Source organism: Equus asinus, chromosome X (assembly GCF_041296235.1).
Source record: "Equus asinus isolate D_3611 breed Donkey chromosome X, EquAss-T2T_v2, whole genome shotgun sequence".
Lineage (NCBI taxonomy): Eukaryota > Metazoa > Chordata > Mammalia > Perissodactyla > Equidae > Equus > Equus asinus.
Window position 1 is genome coordinate 5,621,533 of NC_091820.1, and position 25,160 is coordinate 5,646,692.

Sequence of the window (25,160 nt, forward strand, 5' to 3'; positions counted from 1 at the left end):
CTGAGCTAACATGTGTTGCCAATCTTTTTTCTTTTTTTTTCCTCTTCTCCCCAAAGCCCCCTAGTACATACTCGTATATTCTGGTTGTAGGTCCTTCTGGCTCTGCTGTGTGGGACGCCGCCTCAGTGTGGCCTGATGAGGGGTGCTAAGTCCGCGCCCAGGATCCAAACCGGTGAAATCCTGGGCCGCTGAGGCGGAGCGCACCAACTTAACCACTTGGCCAGGGCGCCAGCCCCAAGAATGCCCTGTTTCTTTTACCATTTTTTAAATTTAAACAGAGAGGAAACTGGAAAATGTGCAAATACATTTGCAAAATGTACACTGAAAATTCAAAATGTACATTTCAAAAATGTAAATTACATTTGCCAAATGTAAATAAGACCTGAAGCACATTAGTGACATGGCTGAATTTCAACTCATTTCGTTTTGATCTTAATTCAATCTACGTCTTGTTTTGAGAAATTTAAAAAAGTCATTAAACATTTAGGTGGATGGAGTTGGATAATGTAAAGATGGCATATTTATATCTGCTCAATAGGTCACTGATTTTTAAAAACCATTTTCTAGAGAACACATTCACCATACCCACAGCATTCTCCGTTTTGATTTGCTGATGGCTTATATCTGTAGATTGCCCTTTACTTTACCATGAAGTTGTCCCACCTGGTCCTTACTGTGACTTCATGGCGTGCGTGAAGGGTAAAGTATCTACATTCAGAACATTAGGGAACTGAGTCTGAGGAAGAATAAGTCTCCTGGAGCTATGATCCGATCTCAGGTTTCTCTCTAAATTTTCTGCTTCTTGCCACATTTTGAATTAGGAAAAGCCACTTAGAAAGGCAGACAAAAGAGATGGTTTTCACAGATCTGCAAATCCCTTGGACATTCTGATTCTAGTGTCCTTGCTGCTCCTGGTCAGCATGGGACTTCTCTCAGGTAGTCCGTGCTCCTGTTTGGTCACTAGAGGAGTGTTTTTCAAGCTTGTGTCATAAGCTTTTCCTCTTGGTGCATAACCTTACAGTGGGGGTTACATTCACTCTCACGACTAGAATACTTCTGCTAAGCAAGTCATTCTCAAACCTGTCCCCATACCCTCTCTGGGCTGCAGGACCCCGGGTCCACCTGCCCCCCGAACGAATTTGCAAAAGTCCCAGCTCAAATGCCTCTCCCTGAATGTGCCCCCCTCCCCCCCCCCCGGTGACATATACAGCTTCACGGCAACTCCACACTTTTGGATATCTAAGGGATCTTTGGACTTGTTCTCGCACCTACCAACATCTTGCTGTTTTACTGCACTGTATGATTTTAGGAATTCCCAAATCATTCTGTCTCCATGGCGACCGCCCAACCTAGGCCCTTCAGTTCCGTCTGGACCTTCACAATAGCCTTCCAAAGCCTCTCCCTGCACATCAGTCTCTCTTCTCTCATTCCCTCTTCTCAGTATTTTGTGCTTATTCTCCTAGTATAGAGCAGAGATTCTCTCCTTCACCTTCTCACACTCCTAAGTTACATCCCGTTTTTCATAGAATGAAGGGAAACCCCTCTGCATCTCATTCAAGGCATCCATCTTTATCAGCTACTACCAGTTACCTTGCAATTTATCTCCTCTATGAACATTTTACCTATTCGTCACACAGCCTACCTTTCAACCCAGCTTTTCTAGAAGCACACCACCAGGTACTTTCTACTACCATGGAATGCTTATGGGTTTTTTTGGTTTGTTTTTCACTCTGAAACGTCTTTCCTTCTATTTTCTGACTATAGATCCTTGAATACTTCCAGGCTCAGTCCAAATGCCACCCCTCTGAGCCACTTTCCCTAAACCTCCCAATTGGAAATAAAGGCTCCATTCTTCTGCCCCACTCCAACGTTTAGCCTGTAAGTGTCAAGACGTGCATTTAACTGCCTCTTACTGCAGCAAGCTCATTTAATGATGTCTGTCTTCCCCACTAAGGCATGGCCCCCGGAGGTCAAGAAACGTGTCTCCTTCACTCCCACACCTCACGACGTGCCCGTAGAGAACACTCTGCAATAGCAAACGTTCAGTAAACGTTTGCTGAAGGAACAGTCTACCCCGCCTTCTTATATTCACTGGGGAAATAAGAGGGTACTGGAACATTGACACAAATCTTTGCGGCAGCGCCAAACCGCTCTCTGCTGGAGAGTCGCTCAGGGAAGAGAGAAGACTGATCACAGAGACTCTGCGCTGCCTTCGGAATCATGTATGGTTCGAAGGCAGGAACGTTTCTTTTTTCCTCCAAGGTCATATTACTCCAACATTTGTTTACTCTTACTTTGCTAAAAGGTAAATACTAAATAATGAATAAATCAATATTAAGTTTACAAGATGCAATAGTTTCATTGCATTGAAAGTAGAACTTTCTCACTTAAAAAAACGACATTCCTGATATAATGGAAATCTCAAAGTTAATTGATAATAGGTTTTAATCTAGAAGTAGCTCTCTATTCTTTTTAAGTCAAGAAAAAAGCCACCAGAATTTGTTCAGAGTGACGACAAACCAATCTCGACGTAACAACTGGTTTGTATCATTCTCTCATTCCAGCTGGGCCAGTGGGCAGGAGACAAATGCTTCCACTGAGGAGGTCAGCACATACGGAAAGAGTAGCCTCTGAGAACACTGCTCGATTCACTTGACTTCTTTGTGCACGGTAAAGAGATGAGCGGTTGGTTCTTGAAACTCATAGAGCATTCTCTGAGACTTCCAAATCCATCTTTCTTCCTGGCTCTTCCATGTACGATCCTCTAGCATAAATGCAGCTACAGTGAATACTCTAGCCGCTGAAGTAAGCTGAACTCATCAGAAGCGAACCCAAGCATCCGAATCCCCTTGCTACAAGGTTTTAAGCTTGAATATCATTCAACTACCAAGAGCCTTAATGGAGCATAATGAGCATCAGGGCGATGTCAGTTCAAATTTCTTTATTTAAAAATCTCTTTAATTATCATGTACAATAATCTTGCAATTTGCATGTTAAGAAATGGTCCATCTGCTTTGCATTAGGGTCAGCTGGCTCCCTTGATTGGCAGTAACTCCAGCACTTGGCTGTAATTGTGTGCAGATGGGTCTCGGCCCCCGGACCTCCAGCCCCCGCTGTCAGTCCTTCCACACAGTCCTCGTTAGCTCAAGCAGCATCCCAACTGCATAACCAGATGTGTAGAATGGATCTCTCCTCAGTGTTTTTTATTATGTCAATGACTCGAATTGTTCTTTTTCTTTTATTATTTTTGAACAAATTAGTCATCTGAGATCTAAACTATTCTGTTAAAAAATTCAAAAATGCTATCGTATAACATCCCACAATATAGGTGCATTTTTTTCCCTTTTAAAGTGTAACAAGTATTTTCGTGCAATCAAAGGAACAGAAACCCAAAGCTTTAAAAAATGTTGAAAAGATACTGATAGAAAAATCAATGACGATAGATAACCAGCAGTTGCAAATCACCATGAGATTTGATTATTCATGTAAAAATATTTGCCATGAGTCTAAATATTAAGAAAATGTAGCAAGACAGTGTTCCAATGATTCGATAATTAATCAGTATTTATTATCGCTCATAAAGATAATCAGCAATCAAGGAATTTGTGTTTCCATCCTATTAAGGCATTGGGTCACTGTATTCAAAATGTTTGAGGTTAATTTGTGAAAAGTGGTATTAGTCCATCTCTAAAGGCCTGAAGTTTAAACACTTCAAATATTAAAATATTCATGAAAATATTAAATCAACTCCATCATCAGATCTTTTCGAAAAGAAACAAACTGATATATGATTAATTCTTGGTTGTGCATGGTAACCGAAAGCCACAGATTAATCTGAATCTTTACATTTGGAAAACAATTTCACCCTTTCTCTTTCTGTGCCCAAACCAATTGGGCCACCGCTGGGAGTCTGGAGAGGCAGTAGTTTCGGCAGTAAAATAATAAAGCATATAACTTCTGGAGGGAGGAGAGTCTAACGAAGCTGTAAATCAGACTTAAAAGAGGCAAGGGTGGGATGCAAAGGGAAAATAAATGCCCCAGGGTGCGATCATTTCTGTTTTACCTGTGGAAGATCAGCCTCTTAAACTTTCCACAATGATACTGAAGTTTGCATTCCCCAGAACTAGCACCTTCGGGGGTCAGTTCGCCATGTTAACATTTTCAAGTCTTCTAGGATGCTGCGAATAATCCTCTTCATTTGAAGGATGAGGGGAAAGCTCTCTGTTGTTTTCCTTTGACTGTTTCAAACTATAAACCTGGTCTGTAAAGCTAACTTGGCGGCATCAGCTAAGGATAGTTCTTACAGCATAACCTAAATTAAGTGCTCAAACAGATTGGAGTATTGGGTTGATCATCTTTTCAACACACACATTGTTTTTAAAAACTCAAGTGTCTAGCATATAAAGCTCTTGAAGCTATAAAGTCAGCACACCTTGACCTCAATCTTCCCTTCCACAAACATAGGAGACCAAACAGAAAGTATGTATGTTTCCATACATTCTTTTTAAGTTTAATTAACCCAATAAGCAATAAAAGGATAAATAGGACAGGGTTGGTGTGTATCAATTTATTGCAAAAGTTCAGAAAATGACTGGTCCTCTTAAATGAGTACTGTGTGCATTACCACCTTGATAAGGAACTACTGGATGGGTGGAGGTTGGTGTCACATTGATTTTGTCCCCAGTGCCCAGTACAAATCATAACAAATGTTGGAGGCTCCTAATAACTCCTAACAGTCATCAATAAATATTTATTGAACTGAAATGTATCAGTATTTGTAGATCCAGGTGACAGCAGTCCCGTTGAAACTCTAAATGGGGAAAACATTAAGAAAATGGTCTTCAGGATTTCCAAACAGCAACTACCTGTGAGAGGACACTTTAATAAGTAATAATCAATGAATGAGAAGGACATGAGGAACTTACAGGTTTTCGGTATTTGTCCAATAGAATCTGGTTCTTCATAAGGCATACTTTATATCTAATTTAGATACTTTAACTCTACAAATTAGTTGACAATTAAGTTCAAAGAAAAAAATTTCCATGTTATTCATTAGCCTAAAACACCAGATAAACCAGTGATTTTATTAGATTAAAAATATTTGATATTGATATATCTTTTAATTGACCTATAATAATACAGTGATGCCACAGAGAGCTTGAAGTTCAGGGTCTTTCTATGTAGTTGGATGGAGTCACAATAAACACGACAGGAGAGCTGGCCTAGGTGGGAACGGGGCTTAGATGCATTTCTGCTCCCAACTACCAAACCACCTTAGACCCAAGAGCAGGGCTAGTCCATGCCCACCAACGCTGGGGCTCCCTCCCTCTTCCTCAGGAAAAGCTTGCACAAACCCAGAGGAAGCAGAGAGAGGAGGAGGAGCTTATTTCACACCAGTTTGTTGTGGTCACTAAGAGGACAATTTGGTAAGAAGGATGCTGCCTGCTGGTACTCCAAAGAGTGCTGAGGTTGATTTGTTGCATGCTGTGTGGCTGGGTATGTGTTTTTATCCTCAAAAAGCCAAGAGTTGAGTCAGAAAGGATGCTTTCCCAGAGAGCCTGGGGCCATCGGCACCATGATCCTCTTTTGAGAGTGAGCAAGCAGTTTGACTCCTGGTCAAGAATGCGATCAGGGACCCCGAGTGTCTAATAATTAGCTCAGGTTGTCATTGAAAGGATCACAACAAGCTCTACTGGAGCCCCCTCTTGGTTACACATGCTCACTCACTCCTTGGTGCTGTCAAACCCTCCCAGGACATGGAAGCCAGCCTGCCTTCAGGGGCTACCGAAGAGAGCAAGGGAAAAATATCGATGTGTATATATATAGTTTTTCAAAATGACACTATATTATCCTTATGCTCATTATACAAAAGTCACTGTCAGGCGAACAGAGTCTGTTTATTCTATTTGTGGTTAGTGCTCCATGAATTGCCTCTCTCTGCAAAAATCTAAGTGAAGAGCTACTTTGTAGTAGAAGAGTGACTTTAGCGCTTCAAAAAAAAAAGATCCATCACATTTAGTTAAGCAGAGGTCTAAATTGCAAGTATCTTTTAATAATTAATCATTTATGTTAGCCCTTTGTAGAATATTTCCCTTATTCTCAGTGAACCAGGTAAACCTGAAATTCATACTGACTTTTCAATGCTTTTTTATAAAAAGCATATTTTAATCTATATTCCCTCTTTAAAATGCCCTACTTTTGGGGCTGGCCCCGTGGCCGAGTGGTTAAGTTCGCGCACTCCGCTGCAGGCGGCCCAGTGTTTCGTTGGTTCGAATCCTGGGCGCGGACATGGCACTGCTCGTCAGACCACGCTGAGGCAGCGTCCCACATGCCACAACTAGAAGGACCCACAACGAAGAATATACAACTATGTATGGGGGGCTTTGGGGAGAAAAAGGAAAAAAAAAAATGCCCTACTTTTAAAACACTACAGGTTTTACAAATGAGTTTTCAACAATCCTTCTAAAAGCATCCTATTTTTCTGGTAAATACCAATATTTAAATAGCAAATGATCTATAATAACAGAAAAGTTTTCACGATAATAGACATTAAAAAAATTAAATGGTGTTACATTTTGCAAAAGTGATTTTATGTAGTTTATAATAAGAGGCATGAAAACAACAAAACTTGAAATCCATTAAAGAAATGTTACTCAGTACAAAGGGGAAAGTGGCAATTATTTTGAATTTGAGAAGTAATATTTATGCCAGGTTTCCAAGGATCCAGGAAAAAAAAAAAAAAAGGAAAGCTGGATGGATTACACAGATTTCAGATGAGAGTATTTCCAGGTGAGAGGAGAGGAGACGGAGCAGGTATGTGACTTCGGGAGACGTGAATTGTAATAAGGGTAAGAACGGACTTCTGAAAACAGCCAGCACATAAGTCAAAACCAGCATTGCTGGTCAATACTGCTTTATACACAGTTTTTTTAAAAAAGCTTACCTATGTTTAGAAATAATATATATTTTGTGCGTGTGAGTGAACGTAAGAGAGAGAGAGAGAGAGAGTGACAGAGAGGAATGTAGACTATCACATCTGCTAAACTGTTTGATAAACTGAATCCCCATCTTTTGGAAGAGGGCAATTCCTCCATCTAGGATCTCAAGACACTAATCAAAATATTTAAAGTACATACAAGGACACTTCTGTTCTTGGATTACACCAACAGAAAAATCACAGTACTGGGGCATGTATTATGCATTTTTCAAGTGTGTCCCATCCCCAGCCTGTTTCCAAGGATTTAAATCTATTTATTCCAATGTACCCTGTGGAGTTTAATGGATTTATTCTTACTGGAGAAAAACGCAAAGAAGTTCCTGAATTGATGCTCTTCTTCCTACATGCTAAATTTTAAAAAAATTAACATGAATGATTTGCTCTTCCCCAATATGAGTTCATTGTGGCTGAAATCTATGGCCCATTAATATTTCCAGATGTTTGCATATGGTGCAAATTACATTTTCTTAAAGTTTTGTCTTTTTTTGCAATGGTGACGTCTTTGATTGACACCCTTCCCCCGCGCACACACAAACCCCTGCGAGGGTGAAGGTCCCTTCACATCCTTGCCTTGCTCTTTACCTTTGTACAGCGTCTTGGGCACCTGGCAGGTGTGTCCACATCCATTCGAACAACATTTCTTAACCCCAGAGCACTCGTTGTCAACTTCGCAACTTTCAACACAGGCGGCGGCGAACCCACTGGCTTTCTCCGGAGCGGGGCAATCCCCCTGCTTCACCGACAGGATGTACTTGAGGAACTCACAGCTCGTCAGACATTCGTAGTTCTTCTTGGGGAACAGAGGCTAGAGGAGAACAGAAAAACTTCTTCCTTAAAGATGACACATGAGGTCTGATTTCCACGACATTGGAAAGAAAGGTCAAAACTCTCATTTTGTCAAAATTTCCCTTGAATGTTTTACAAAATAAATGTATTTTCTTTGTTCCCCCTAAAGAAGTAATATTTTATGCTAATTTCCTAAAGGGATATGACCCATGAGTTGTAACTTTTATTACATGCAACAGATACATATCAGTTATACACACACATTCACAGGTTGCATTCTGAGTTCAGAAACACTTGTCAAATAATCGATTACAGATATTCAAAAAACATGTTAGGTCCAATTTGAAGGGCCTTTTTAGACTACTGTGTACATACATATATTTTCTTTCTCTAATGAGTCATTCTTATTTTTATTTCATATCCTGTAAATAGTAATCAAAAGAGGTTAGCTGTCGCCCTATGGAACCATTACAATTCTCACAGCAGTAACACATGTATTGATATTTCATCAAAAAGTGGTCTAAGCCTCAGTTAACTGAACATATTTTACTAGCATCCAGTTTTTAGAATTAATGTGCACGTGGGATCTCTTATCACTGTGGAAGTGTCAATGGGTTGTGCAGTAAGAAAACGTGAATTGTCTTTCAAAGCCAAGGCACACATATTTGTCTGTGACGTGGTGTCAAATTCTGAAAAGCATCTAGCTAATGACATTTTGCTTGAGCCCAGAATCAATCAAACGTTAGTGAGAACAGTATTTCTTGACTTATTAGGGGGGCGCATTATCAAAAAAGCACGAGTCATGGAAAGAATCATTTATCAAACGTATCTTTTTTGCTTGGACAAAATGGTTTAGGACAGCACCTGGTCATCCCTAGGACATGAGCTGCAATGTGAAGAGGGAGCTGCTGAGGCCCTGACAGCAGCCTCACCCAGCGGAAGAAAGGGAACAGCACTGTCCCTGCTCTGGACCTCCTTTTGCATCGGGAAGACGGCTGCCAGGACAATCGCCATAATCCTAACTTTCACCCTAACCTTCCTTTTGCTTTTATGAAGGTGCTTGCCAAGATAGCTACTCTAATCCTAACCCTGTCCCTCCAACCCTATTTTCCCTGCAACACACCTGTCCAGCCAGGTAAAATCCCCAGCCCTCTGTTTACCCCTTTGTAGAAGTGGCCACATTGTCACTGACGGGAAGTTCCGTGCCACGGTGAGCCTAGGCTTTTAGGCAGTGGGGATGGCACTCCCACATCAACTTTCTCCCCTTCTGGCTGGCTTTGGGCGATGCCACAGCCCTGGACGATGGTAGAACCACAAAAGGAAAGACAGCAGGACGCAGCATGACACATGGAGAAGAGCACCCTGCCACGCAGCCTGCCTTGAGCTGCTCCGTGCGCACAGAGTGAACCTGCATGGCTTCAAACTCCTGAACAGCTTGGGCTCTGTTTGTGATGACAGTTCAGTCTGCCCTAACCAATGAAGACCCATGTCTGAGAGTGATTCCCATGAACGCCTGTCGGAGCTGCTTGACACTGGAAGCAGGAGACGAACAAGGAAGGCGCTTTCTGTTTATTATTTGATGTCAAATCAGAGCCAGTGATGTCAGAAATAAATGTGGTAGCATTGGTGAACACAAACCCGGGGGAGAATGCAAGCATCATATGTGGCTGACTGCCAGCATGCTGCCTGCTGCTCCATACGGACGCCAAACCACGATTCATTGTTGGTAGCGCCTGGTGACACCTGGGGAACACCTGAAGAATACCTGGTAACACTTGCCAGTGGACTGCCTGCTGCTCCTCACTGATGACTTGAATATGGTCCTCTACCATGTGGCGACGGCTGGGTAACATCTACTAACACCTACTACCTGTAACACCTGGGCAACACCTGGCACGACCTGCGCACGTGCTGCCTGTTGCTTCTCAGTAATGACCAAATAGGGCTCTTGACTGTCTGGTGACACCGGGTAACATCTGCCAGCATGCTGCCTGCCACTCCTCACTGATGATGGAGTATGACCCTCTACTCAGATAGGTAACACGTAGGTAACCTGGCAGGAGACAGGCTTAGCGATTGGTTAGGGCTGTTAATGAGAGGGCATTTCACACAATGGTAGAGGTATGTTAAGGAAAAAAAAAAGGAAAGAAAAACCCTCACCATTATCAAAGTCCCTGGTTTGGGGAGTGGGGAGGAGAGAAAGATAGGAATGTCTCTAAGTCTTTCCCCAAAAGAGGGTTAATTATAGCCTATTATTTCTCACGTTGATGATCACTGGAAATGCCATTGATAACCCAAAACATGAGAACTTCAGCAAGGACATGTCCCAGTAACCCCTGGATGACTACTACACCAGCACAGATTGTTCTCGCGTGCTTCTCCTGGTTCTTTTCCCCAAACGACATTGAGTTAATAATCTGCGTAAGAGTTAAGGCGGTAAATGTGATATTGTGTATATCTTACCACAATTAAAAAAGGATCTGTGTAAGAGCTAGAAATCTGTAGATTCCTTGAGGACGCATACAGTGTCAAGCAGTGCTGTTCTCTTATAGCCACAAGAGTTTTTCTGATATTGTCAATTTAATGCACGTCAAGGCATCAAATCTCCACGACAATTAAATACGAGGGAAAGATTTCATACTCTTAGATTACTGAACAGAGGGAGAAAAACTAGAAACACTAGCTAGAAAAAGTATCATTCCAAGGTGTGAATTAGAATTGTAGATGTCAAATGAAATGGACTGTTAATAATTAATCATATACAAAATTTGAAAATAACATGAATTGACGGGATTGAAATAGTGTCTCAATTTAAGAACTTTCCAGGTAAAACTTAGAAGGCAGGCCCTGGTTTCAATATTGAATTACCACAAATTTGTAGCTAGTTAATTAAAGAAAACCCAAAACTTTCTAAACATTGAAGGCATCATCAGTTCTTGAGGCTTTTCTCTCTTCCTCAGTTTCATAGTTCATTTTTCTGTTAGCTGCTATATGTATTTTACTTCATTGGCTTTTGAAGTTCTAAATTTAGGTCAAAACCTAAGTGAGCAATCAGAGAAGTATGTGAAGGGGTCTGTGACAATTATGGAGTGTTTGCCAGCTTTCTTCCTTCAACAAAATGTACACATTACGCGCACTAAAAGAAAATACTTAGTTAGTAAAATCACTGGCCTTTGCCACACAAGCTGAGATTTCCAAATAGAAATAATTTTATTAAATCTGACAAGTGTTTACTGCTTGCTAACTTGGAAATCACAGTGACTGAGTTTTCACCATGCTATAATCAAATTAATGCAGTTTCAACTTCTTCACATATGAAAATAGGGTATGAGTCAGGCGTCGGGTAACAATGCCTGGACTCTCTGTTCATGTGTTACTCTCATCACCCATGTGCCAACCACCACACCCCGGAACTGGGAGGGACAGCAGAGGTACCTCCTCATCTTAATAACTTACTTACTGAGCTGTGAGGCAGAATTAAAAACAAATAAACAAAAACAGTGGCCTACACAGATCTGAAACATGCGTTCCCAATGAGCATAAACGAATGATCATACTAGCCCCACAAGCTACATCTTCCAGTGGAGGTGAGAGTGGTTCAATATTCTTCCTTTTTGGTATGGATTCTAAAATGTGATTTTGGGGGGATTATTTTGAGGACCATGGAAACAAAAAAACGTTCATCTTTGCACTGGAGTTTTCTAGACGGGTATACGAGCTCAGAATAATACAAATAATGTTATGAATATTACGTGAGATTGTGCAAGCAAAGAACTTAGCACTATTGTGCAGGGTTGGCCCACAACAGGTACTCAACAGAAATAGAGTAACTGGCGTCTTTTTCTTTTCCCACTGCTACATGTTTACTGTTTAACCTTTCCAGATCCTTCGGTTATTCTGACAAAAATTGTTCTAAGATCCAAAGACTGGAGGTTGGCTCTGCTTCTTCTACAGTGTGACCATCCACAAGTTTCCAACAGACTACTGAAATCTGCATGGAATGAACTGGGCCCTGTTGGAATTTATAAGAAGGAAACAGTCTAAGTTTTTAATGAAGATCATTTTACAAATACGTGGATTTGGCTCAGTAATCTTACAGAGGAGTTCTATTTAGCTGTTCTATGGTTTATACTTACTGAAGGCAATTTTTGATGTTCTCTGTTAATTATCTTGGATAATTATCTTGGATTAGGTTGAAAAATATTAATGGTCTGAATATAAATTAGAGAACATATGGTATCTGGACACAAGGTTTCTCACTAGGTCTTTAATCGTAGCTTAATGAGAATTTACCAGTTGAATGGAATAAGGACAAAAATGCACACAGGTCAGAGAAAATGACGTGTGAATATTAATACTCTAGACATAAAGAAAATGTGTAAATTGGTCCCCTAATAGCCAGTTGGAAATCCTGTGAACAAAAGGTCATTTGGAGGCCAGAAAAGAAAGTTCTGACCAGTAAGCATGTAATATTTCCTGTGATATCACCAGTTAATTCCTCCTAGACTTGTCAAGAGGAATGTGAAAATTTCAGGAAAGGTGTGAGTTTTCCAAATCATTATGAGTATAATACCCATCGACTTCATGGTAAATGAAAACCCATGTGGCAACACAGATCTATGTGCTAAATGCTGTACTTCTTGTTTATACAATTATATCCAGTCTATTCAGGCAAATTATTAATTGTAAAGTTAATGTAACTACCATTCCTTTATAAAACTATTCATATGAACAATTTCACAAATCACACAAATGGCAATCTTATGCCAGGTCATTGGCTCCAATTTAAATTTGGAAAAATCATAATTACTAAACTCATTAATTTTTGTTCTTCTTATATAGTTAACTCTTATAATCTCGCCTACATGTCGTCTCTTAACTAAGAAACTAAAACGTGTTTTTTAGTGCCTTACCCGGACAAAGTGCTAAGCAAAACTTTCCCATGGCAAATGATAAAAATAAAATGAAATACTAACAGTAGTGGATAACAGTTCTTGGATGCTTTCAAAAGGATACTATTATCTTCATTTTTTTTTTTAAAGATTTTATTTTTCCTTTTCCTCCCCAAAGCCCCCCGGTACATAGTTGTGTACTTTTTTTTTAGTTGTAGGTCCTTCTAGCTGTGGCATGTGGGACGCCACCTCAGCATGGCTTTATGAGTGGTGCCGTGTCCATGCCCAGGATTCGAACTGGTGAAACCCTGGGCTGCTGAAGCAGAGTGCACAAACTTAACCACTTGGCCATGGGGCCAGCCCCTATTATCTTCATTTTATTTGGTGTAAAATGTGAGGTATTACACCATAAAATAATCTGTGCAGCAATCATGGAATGATGAACATAAAAACATCCAATTCAGTAAATTATCTTAATATGTTAGAAATCACACAAACATGAGGCCTCAGATATGGAGAGAAACCTTCATTTGGTATTAGGTTCAATTCAACAAAATTGTACCATATGCCAAATCTCAAATACAGGTTGAGATACAGATACGGCCTGCTGTGGGGTGGTTCTCTTCCTGCTCCAGCCAATAAACAAAAGTGCAACCTTGAATACAGAATCCCCTGAAATGAGCTTTCTGTCACCATCATAACCATCGTCATCACCACCACCTTTACTGTCATCATCACCACGGCAGTGGTAGTTAACCCATAATGGATGCCGGAGATCTACCATGTCCCTCATCCTCTATCAGGTGCCTTACTAGCTCATCTCACCTATTCCTCTCCAGTCCCCACAACCATTATTATTTCCACTTTACAAGTGAGGAAACAGAAGCCCAGGGAGATTATAATTTATCCAAAATCAAAAAACAAGTAAGAGCACAGGCCACTATTATAGCCAACGTTTTTCTAAGACCTGTACCATATCTCAGGGTAAAATAAGAAGAGAGCTAAGCCAGTGGCTCTCAACTTGCTTCCCTATTAGGATCACTTGGGGAACTTCCAACACTCCTGAAAGATCAAGGAATAGAGCAGAGGGAAACAAAGGCATATATCTACACAGGTATATATGTAAATCATACATCAGAAAATCAGAAGAGAGTCAAGTTCAAGGAATATTGATAAGAACAAGCAACACTGATATAAAGCTTGTGCTGTTGAACTTCAAGGATAAAAATATAATTTTTCAGACATCCAGGTTGTTGATTATGATTTGGTTGCCCCCAATTTTCTCTACAAAATTTAATGTGTGAAGCCAATAGAGCAATGGCTATACAATAGTAAGGAAACAAACTATATATTATATATGTGTATATATAATCAGCCAAGTTGTTACTCAAATATATGTGTGACAGAAATATTCTCAAAGACAAAAAGACTCAGAGAATACAGCACCCATGAGCCTTTCTCGTAAAACCAAACAATGGCAAAATTCAGCCATTCTATAGAAAAACAGAAAAGAATTGATGGGCTAGTACAATATTTGGTAGCCAAAGAAAATGAAGCAATGCTTACATATTGTGTGAGAAAAAAATATTTGTCCAATTCAATTTGGACTTCAGGTATAACAATAGGCAAAGTTTCTCATGAACAATCTGAAAGAAAATGGTATCTAGGACTCCTTTTTAAAAGCAAACTAACATATGAATCAAATTTAGAAAGCCAAGAGTAAAGAAGTTGACATAAAGGAATTAGTAATCATTTTATCAACCACATAAATATAAAATTAAAAATAAAGTCGGAATGATGGTTAAGGAAGAGAATTTTATATAATAAATCTAAAATTTGAAAAATAATATGTTAGAAAAATTGGTAAGTAGAAGGAGTGATGTGAGACACATATGAATGTGACTTACCTTGAACTCTATTTTATTTTATTTTATATTTTTATTTTTGGGGGGGTGGGTGAGGAAAATTGACCCTGAGCTAACATCTGTGCCAATCTTCCTCTTTTTGTCTGAGGAAGGTTGTTGCTGAGCTAACATCCGTGCCAATCTTCCTCTGTTTTGTATGTGGGACACTGCCACAGCATGGCTTGATGAGTGGTGTGTAGGTCCATGCCCAGGATCTGAACCTGTGATCCCCGGGCCACTGAAGCAGAGCACATGAACCCAACCAACATACCACTGAGCCGGCCTCAATTGAACTTAATTTTAAGACATCAGTAAATGATAAAGCAAATATTGGACTTAAAAAATAGTAATTTTAATCCTGTAATATTTTTCATAATCTTTTTTCTGTAAAATTTGGAGGTTCCTTTTTCTTCTGTTACATTCAAATAAAATTAAACTTTAAGCATTATTAAAAGCTAGCATGCATAGAGAGATAGCTGATGAGATGTTTGCCTAATGCATTGTGGGTCCTCAAGAATATCCCCAGGTTCGGTAATCCACTAGGAGGACTCACAAGACTTAGCACGTGGTCATACTCATGGCTACCTTTTACTACGGCAAAAGGATGCAAAACAAAATCAGCAAAAGGGAAAAGGCATATGGGGCAAGGTCCAGAGGAAACCAGGGAGCAAGCTTCTAAGAGTCTTCTCCCAGGATGCACTAATTCCCCCAGCCATGAGTTGTGACAATGCATGTGAAATGCTGTCCACCAGAGAAGTTTAGTGGAGACTCAATGCCAGAGTTTTTATTGGGGGCTGGTCACATAAGCACCTCCCACTTAGCATGTGCCAAAAATCCAGAGTCCCAGAAGGAAATGGCTGTTTATCATAAACCACATTGTTTGTACTAATAGTTTAGGAACAGTGAGCCCCTCTTATCAATTAGGGAATGGTGGGAACCGTCCCCAAATCTAAGTTTCCAGATGCCAGCCAAGGGCCAATCTTTTCAGTAGGAATGTCTAAGGAGAGCAGGCTTAGGGTAGCTATGGCAACTCCTGCACAGGCAAGCACGGCTACTCTGGATGGTAGAACTTGGAGGAACCATTTGGTTTTACTCTCCTTTGCAGTTTGTTATATTAATTTTTAACAGGCATGCATACTTTCTAAAAATAATCAAAATATTATACTGTTAAAAAAATCCCTATCAGTTGTATCTTTCAAAGAAGACATCTAAATTCTAAGTACACACAAAATAGGAAAATCATTCCAATACAAATGTTTCTAATTTATGCTTTGAAGTACAATTATAATTTGCTTGGAAACTCAATTATACATACTAATTTATTAGATGTGATTACAATTAATTTGGTTCCCAGGCAAATTAATGACTTTGACCATGAATAATACAAAATCAGGAGAAAAATTAGAAACACGCATTTTACGCAAGTCCCTGTCCTATGGGTACATGCCCCTTTGTTAAATTATAGTCGTCTTGACTGACGTTTATGTCGGCTTCCTCTTCCTTGCCCTGCTTTTCTATTGATTTTGAAGACAAATGCATCACCTTGTATGGGAGTATCAGTGCTTAGATTCTCCACTGGGAGCAACACTCCAGAATCCTGCTGGAAGATCTTTGAAAGGTCACTGAGCCCATAAACAATTCCAGAAATTCAAAGATTGCTAGAGAATCAGGGACAGCTAGGGTATTCTAGTTAAACCATATTTCCTTCTCTCCCATCCTTCCTGCATTTTGTTAATAGGAGTTACTGGGCATGGCTATGAACTAATTAGCCCATGGAAGCATTGACATACTGATTCATAAACCAACCTGGTGTTCTAGGTACTAGGAATCTTTTTTTTTTTTTTGAGGAAGATTAGCACTGAGCTAACTGCTGCCAATCTTCCTCTATTTGCTGAGGAAGGCTGGCTCTGAGCTAGTATCCGTGCCCATCTTCCTCTACTTTCTATGTGGGACGCCTACCACAGCACGGCTTGCCAAGTGGTGCCATGCCTGCACCCGGGATCCAAACTGGTGAACCCCAGGCCACCAAAGCGGAACATGCGCACTTAACCGCTGTGCCACCAGGCCGGCCCCTAGGTACTAGGAATCTAATGACGACCAGAAGAAGGTATGAAAATTATTACCAACTACCCTTACAGTTTATGTTTACTAACAAACAGGCAAAATCACTATGCAGTTTAATTTCTATTGAAATAAAGGTAGACACAAGAAGTAATCTTTCTTGAAATCTCTTATTCCTTTGTTTATACACTACTATGTGGAAATTATACCACTTTTAGACTGATTGGATCATCATAAAGTGACATAAAACTTAGGGTAAATAGAACATCATTTCGTCATCACGAATGTGCCAGGGAAATTACAGATACCATAGGTTAGGAGAGTGCTTCTCCATGGGGGAGATTTTGCCCCCACGGAGTATTAGGCAAAGTCTGGAAGCATTTTTGGTGGTCACAGCTGGGAGGTGACTGCTGCTGGCACGGAGTGGGCAGAGAGTAGGGATGCTGCCCAACACCCTACAGTGCACAGGGTAGCCCCCCCACCAGAAAGAATTATTTAACTAAAAAATCTCAATAGTGCCAGAGTTGGGAAACTCTGGATTCGAGCACTATATGGATGTACTAGCCAGGAGTACGCCAATGTGAAAAAGAAGTAAGACTATCAGTGTCTAGAGAAGCCTAATCCGTTGTAGGAGATGGACACTGAAACAACTGCACCACCACATCATAAGCGCTATAACAGACTCGTGGACAGGTCCTACGAGAACCACTGGTAGCACATAGCCAAAGAGCATTTGAACAGTGTCCAGCGGTGTGTCATAGGGTGAGGACACAGAGAGCCAAAGTCATAGCCTCTGTCCCCATTCTGATTGCCCTTCAGGAGAGAGACAAGATGTAAACAACCAGAACTGTACAGTGAGTGAATGAACATCAGGCTAAAAAACACAGAAGCGACACTAACTCAAGAGAAGAAGGTCAAAGAAGGCACTTAAAGGATATGACAGCTGTCTTAAATTAAGAGAAGAAAGGAGTTAAGGGTAGCATTTGAACATAGGTGCTTTCCAGCCATAAGGGACAGATTGTGCAAAACCAGAGTGATCAGAACACAGAGAGCTTCAACTAATTTGGTTTATTTGGCAAAAGCCTCCTACTTCTGCCTGTTGAGGAATGTGGGAACTGACCTCCTGCTGGAAACAACTGTAAAACTGACAAATATATGCAACAACTTTATTCTCCAGACATTGGCCAACAGGTAGCACAGGACTGTACACCCTGAGAGACGTCACAGATGAGGTGAGCCCAAGGTTGTCAAAAAGAATGGCTGTAGGTAGTTTCAAGTCCACAGTGCAGGGAGTGGTGACTCAAGGAAAGCCCTGGAACTTTCTGAGTTGAGGAGGAAGAGCTCCAAGTTGAAGAAGGCTGAAGTGAATAGACCCTGTGGGCAGAATAAAAGGAAGGATGGAACTATGCAAAGAGAGAGCCCTAGAGAGTGGCAGAGGAAGCGCTCGAACTTTTGGCTGGACACTGATTTGAACGTGCATGGGGTGAAAGTGCATAAGCCCAGGGACTGAACAACCAGGGAGCACAGAGTAAACAGTTCCCAGGGTTCTCAGAAGGCTAAGAACTCACATCCAAACAGGAGGAGCGGGGAGGATGCGGAACACATGGGGCATCAGATAGAGTCCTCGGAAGGACGTCACCTTAGTCCCGAGGAGAAATTAGCCCTACAGAAAGGCTGCTCTGAACCCAGCCTAAGAATGTATCAAAAAGCAAAGCCACCTCGAGTAACTAACTAGGTGCCAGAACAAAGCCTAACACTTTTTAGAGAAACACAGCAAAATTCAGAACATGAAAATTTGACGTCCAATCAAAAGTCACTGGGCATGCAAAGAAGCAGGAAAATATGACACATAATGGGAAAAAAAGGAATCTACAGAAACAGAACCAGAAATGATAGAGGTGATAGAGTTAGCAGAAAAGGACATTAGATAATAAACAATAAATAAATAAACATGCTCCGTGTGCCCAGGAATGTAGAAAACATGAACAGGGAGGAAAGAAATGGAAGATATGGAAAAGACTTGCATGGAAGTTCCAGAAGTAAAAACGAAGAAATAAAAAATATGCCAGATTTCTGTTAAAAAGACAAGAAGTAAGTGTTGGAGAGGATATGGAGAAAAGGGAACCCTCATACACTGCTGGTGGGAGTGCAAACTGGCTCAGTCACTATGGTAAACAGGATGGAGGTTCCTCAAAAAATTAAGAATAGAACTACCATATGGTTCACCTATTCCACTTCTGGATATTTATCCAGAGAACACGAAAATGGTAATTCAAAAAGATGTATGCATCCCTATGTTCATTGCAGCATTATTTACAATAGCCAAGGCTAGGAAGCAACCTAAATGCCTGTGAACGGATAAAGAAGATGTGGTGTACATATATACAATGAAGTGTTACTCAGCAATAAAAAAAGATGAAATCTTGCCATTTGCAACAACGTGGATGGCCCTAGAGGGTGTTATGGTAAGTAAAATAAGTCAGATGGAGAAAGACAAACACTGTATTATTTCACTCACATGTGGGAGATAAAAAACAACACCACCACATAGATACAGAGAAGAGATTGGTGATTACCAGAGGGGAGGGGGGAGGGAGGAGGGTGAAAGGGGTAACGGGGGTCATTTGTACAGTGACGGATGCAAATTAGACTGTTAGAGGTGAACATGATGTAATGTATACAGAAGTTCCATTATAGTGATATACACCTGAAATCTATATAATGTTATAAATCAATGTTACCACAACCAAAAAATAGGGAGAAAAGAAAAAGAAAGATAAGCCAGATGGGATTTTCAGAAGGTTAGACACTGCAGAACACCTTGAAGGGAACTTGAAGACACAGCGATAAAACTATCAAATGAACCAAAAAGGGGGAAATGGAGAAAAACAGGATCAGAGACTCGCTGACCCAGAAGACATTCTAAAGTGGCCTATCATGTATAGTTAGAGTCTCAGAAGGATAGGAGACAGAGGATGGGATGGAAAAAATATATTGCCCAATATGTTAAAGATTTGGTTAAAATTATAAGCCCATAATTAGAAAAATCTCAATGACCTCCAAGCAGAAATAACATAAAGAACATCCAGTCAAGGCATACCATCATTTTATTGCTTAAAACTAGATATTGAAAGAAAATCTTAAAAGCAGACAGAGAAATAAAAAGTTTCTACACAGTAGAGAACAAAAGTAAGAATGTCAGAGATTTTTCAGGAAATATACAAGACAGAAGAAAATAAAGAGGGATCTTAAAAGTACTAATTTTTCAAAAATTGTCAACCTGGAATTCTATACACAGTGAAATACCTTTCACTGGAAGATAGAGACAAACTAAAAATTATAATTTTCAGTTGTGAAAGATAAAAGAATGTGGGGTTTTTTTCACTTTTTTTTTTCTTGAGGAAGATTAGCCCTGAGCTAACTACTGCCAATCCTATTTTTGCTGTGGAAGACTGGCCCTGAGCTAACATCCATGCCCATCTTCCTCTACTTTATACATGGGACGCCTACCACAGCATGGCTTGCCAAGCAATGCCATGTCCGCACCCGGGATCCGAACTGGCGAACCCCAGGCTGCCGAGAAGCAGAACGTGCAAACTTAACTGCTGCGCCACTGGGCCAGCCCCATTTTTTTCACTTTTAAAAACCATTTTCATCAGTTTATTTTCAATCATTATCAGCAACTGCATCTTTTCTCTTTATAGAATATCATAGAAGAAATCACAAAAGACTTCATAGAATTTAGGAAGTTCAAAGTGAGTGCTCGATAGGAAACCCCAGCATCAAAGAGGGCTACCCACACACTGCTGCTCAAGGGCTTGTCCTTGGTCCAGCAGCATCAGCATCGCCCGTTGGAAATGCAGACTTGTGCCCACGGCATACAGCTACTGAAACAGAATCTGCCGTTTAGCAAGACTCCCAGGTGATCTGTGAGCACAATCAAGTCTGAAAAGCACGGTCCGGATCATCCCGGGAGCTAGAGTTTGGCATCTGCAGAAGCGTGGGTCGCTCCATCTCTGAGCTGAAACTTGCCTCATCCCTAGTTTCTTACTCCAGGAGTGTGTGCTTTTTATGCGACATCCCTCCAACTTCACACTCCTGACAAGATTCCCCTTGGCATATAAATGTACTCAAGTCTTCCCAAAGGAGAAAGACACAAAAACCACTTCCTCAAAATGGAAGCCCCCTCCATCTCCTCTACTATCTCCTCTGTCCCACAAAGACAATCTTATAGAAAGAACAGATGATAGAAAGGGCTGTGTGCATTCGGTTTACATCCCCTCCTCTACTCTTTATTCCACGAGCCAGAGTCGTAGGCAGTGACTACCATTGCTCCACAGAACCCACAGACGCAGGTTTCTAGTCACCTCCTGACTACAAAATTCAGTGGGACCCGACCTATCACGGAATTCCCAAGTGGTGACCTTGCCCTCCTCCTTCATAATGAAAATAGCTAATATTTATCTAATGTTTCTTATATTCAGAGCTGGTTAAGCGCTTTACAGGCATCTTTTATTTTTCACTGAAATTGGATGCTGTTGCAATTTCCATGCTAGTCCCCTAACTCCTTACGTGGCTACCTCTTTTCAGACAAGATAGGTCCTTAAATCACTCAGAATAGTCTCCTGTCTCAGCCTCTTATAAATTTTCAAAACTCATCAATTCTCCTCCAATTGAGTCTCATATAATTCCACACTCCCCAGCATCATATAAAAATTCAGTGAAAATTGAGCTTTACTATTTGGAAAAAAAACAGCCTACACTCTATGGAGAACATGTTCCCCCTAGTCAATAAATTACTGAACAACCCTAAGAAGTAATTCAACATTCTTGATATTCTCATTTTCCAGGACTATAAAATTCGATACAATGAGGAAAACTTCCTTTATAAGATGGCTGGTAGAGGAAATCTCCCAGCAAGTATAAAAGTTCACAGGCATTCCTTGAAACGTTTCAATTCTGTTACTCCCACTACTGCCATGTTGAAAAGTGGGACAAAATCTGCACTCTCCCCAACCGCCCGGGGATCACACCCCAGAAATGTAAATAACACTTGCGTGTCTTATGAAAATGTTAAAGGCAAATGTTTATCTTCTGTAAAAATAAAAGTTCATTATTGGTAGTAATAGAAACTAACACTTTTGGAAAGTGTACTGTGCGCCGGTCCTCGCAGCCTCCACTGCCTTCTGCCGCTCGCGCTCTCAGCCAATCTCCCTATTTCACCGGAAAAGGGAAGCATTGAGAAGAAAACGTCCACAAACCCACCCTCGCACCCACCTGTGCACCTGGATCTGGACCCATGTATTCTCCTATATTCTCTCATCTCGTGACACAGGGGGAGGGTCCTTGTTCCCACTTCAAACCTTCCTCAATGTGTGCAATGGACACCAAGCCGCTTAAGGTCACGTGCTTCTGCAATTCTCCCCTCTCCCTACCATCAACCCCTCTCTTCTGGATAATTCCCATCTGCTTACACTACGTGGTTATTTCTTCAACCTGAAAATACTTAAATATCTGATTACCTACCTCCCCCTCTACCCAGAACCTCGCTTTGCTCCTTCTCTTTACAGCAGTGCTCACTGAAATGTTCTTTATACCCCCCTCTCTGTTTCTCCCTGCCATTCCTCTTGAACACATGCCAGACAGGCTTTCTCTTCAGCCACCCAACAACAGTGCTCTGATCAAGGTTGACAATGACCTCCACATTGCAGAATCCAATGGTCAATTTTCAGACCTCAACATTCTTGCAGGTGTAACTGATCACCTCTTCCTTCTTGAAAAGCTTTCACCATGTGGCCTTGAGAACTCCCCCCTCCCTGGACGCTGCCATCTTACTGGCCTCCCTTAGTCTCACTTGCTGGGTCTTCCTCTTCTCCATATCCTGCTGATACTGGTGTGATTCAGGGCATAACCTGTGCAGCTGTTCTCTGTCACCTCATCCAGCTTCATGACTTTAAATACCATCTATCACTGATGGCATTTCTATTTCCAGCCTAGATGTCTCTTCTCAACTCCAGACTCATGAATGTGCCTATGACACATCTCACGTGGATGTCTCATTTACATCTCAAACATAAGCATGCTCAACGCCAAATTTCTGACCTATCCCTTCAAAAATCTGTGCCTGTCACATAGTCTACATCTCAGTATCATCTCAAAGTCATCCCAACTTCCTTAGTCCCCTAGTTGTTCATGACAAAAACCCTGGCATCGTCACTGATTCTTCTTTTCCTCCCATTCCTCATATCCAATCTGTCATGCACTCTGTTGGCTCTACCTTCAAACTATGTGCTGACCATTTCTGACCACCTCCACCACGACCCTCCTGGACTAGCCACCACCATCTCTCATTTGCTCGAGTGCTAAGACTGTGCAAGTAAATGAAAGAGCCTGTGTTTCTTACCCATTGCTCATACTACCTCATTACTCAATACTCAGTACCTCAATGTTAATACTCCCTAAAGCGAGTACCCATGAGCCACACTATAGCTTTCTTAGGAAACTATTCCAAAATAGGGAATCTTTTTAATAAAAATTGAATCCATCTGTTATGTTGGATGCTAATTTAGTGGACTCAGGATGGTTCACTAATTGACTTTTCAAAAGAATACAGGCAATTGTATCTGTGACTCCCATGACGTGGCACCCAAAGCCAGCTTTATTTTATTTAGGCTCTGGTATATCCCCAACCTCCAAGAAAGAAAAGAAACATATATGATCAAAAAGAAGAGCATCAACTCCACTTGTCCCTTCACAAGGATATTCTAATCAGGTAAGCTATTGTTCTGCTCCACTAAAGCAAAGATTACTAAACTGTACCAAACTCTATGTGCTGAGCCCCCCCCCCCCCACAACGCACACACTTCTGGGGCAAATGCTATCATTTTCCTGTTTAGCTCTCATCATCTTCTTCCAGTGCCTTTAACTCATTTCCAGCCGTTCCCAGGCAGGGGAAGTCTCTGCTCACATCCTGAAGGGATGCGTTTACGGCACACCCTCGATTTTAAGACATAAAACTGGGTTATGGAGCAGCGGAGGATCACAATTTTGAGTGCAATAAGTCCCCACATAGGAACGAGATCGATCTTAACACCTTTAGTTTCTGAGGTCTCTTTTCAGTCACGTTGGAACATTCTGTGGCTAACGAGCACCCTGAAGTAAGAAGGAGCCTTGTTCTTCCTTCAACTCCTTGAAGGACCATTAATTAACCATGATTTTGCATAATCCAAACTTCCTCTTGTTTGAGGCTAAGCCTCTTCAGGTACGGATTGTTGGGCCAACGACTTTACATTAGAGACAGGCTCATTCGTTATTTCCTGATGGAGGAAGTAAGCCTTGATCCTCTACTCCATATGCTGTGACATGGAGTAGAGTCAGGAGGAGGTGCCTGGGACGGAGTAGAGTGGGAAAGAAATGTAACTAGAGGTCACACCACCTGGATTTTAGATCTTATTCCTCTACCGATTACCCACATAATCTTGGGCAAATAAAACCCTTTCTCCTTGAGCGTAAGTTCCATTGTCTCAAAAGTTCATCTAGTGAAATTCAGACCTAACTTCCAAGAATTTTTATGAAAATCAAACGTAATAAGCTTGGAAACCAATTTGAAAAGGAAAAAACACAAAGAAAAAATTCAACAATCATATCTGTGGTACAGGGGAAACCATCTTTTTATTCCTATTTTCACACTGACAAGGACTAGCTCTACAGAACCCAGGTTGATCCAATAACAGCTTTAATATAAACAACAGGTCCCTCTGCCATTGACTGACCCCTGAAGCAGATGGGGCCTCAGCTTTCCAGGACCCCTAGTACACACTTCATACTGCCAATGTTGACATCCCAGTGAGTACCTCTCAGGGCTGGGATGTCATGAAATCAGGAACATCAGAATTAAAGACGGGAGGTGCGTGATCGAGCAAGGTCACTCATAAACTATGATATATCACGTTTCATCAAAAGTAAGACAACATCAGTTCTAACAGACATGATTATTTTATATACCATCAAGAAAGAAAAAGAATATTTTCATTTATAATTTTAGATTCCATCAATTGTAAGTAAGGAACATCTAAATGTGAGGAGATGTGCATTTTATGATCAGTAGGAAAAATGGTTTGTTGTGGTTTTGAAGATTTTTTTTTAAATAGGAGGATGGAGATAATGGTTAGTTAATAAACAAAAGCAATAAAGCAGGAGCTGTCTATACACCTATCACGACCCAACATGTTCCAAAAAATGATATAGGAAAAATTATCCCAGATGGTCCATAGAAGGAATCCTGAAAGATTCCTGTTCTAATACAAACACTTAACCTCTTCCCTTAGAAAATAACATTATTAACTCTGGTACCAGTCTGAAAGTAACAAAAGTAGAATTGTATAGATAATCAACTGAGAAGTTAGAGATCAATACATGAGGAAGCCATGAACCAATTCTAGGTATGTTATTATTAACATGCCTCCAAAAGTCTCTTCCATGTAGGAAAGTTTATTTTATAATTAAAATTACCAAGAACAA

At 40.8% G+C, this 25,160-nt stretch overlaps 1 protein-coding gene across 2 annotated transcripts in view; it reads right to left on the reverse strand.

The window, feature by feature from the left end:
- ANOS1 (anosmin 1) overlaps window positions 1–25,160 on the reverse strand; it is a 177,701-nt gene that overhangs the window by 47,230 nt on the left and 105,311 nt on the right. For both annotated transcript variants that reach the window (XM_070502495.1, XM_044768171.2), the window contains exon 4: window positions 7,580–7,802. In XM_070502495.1, the coding sequence (XP_070358596.1) occupies window positions 7,580–7,802 (223 nt within the window). The remainder of the gene's footprint in view (window positions 1–7,579; window positions 7,803–25,160) is intronic.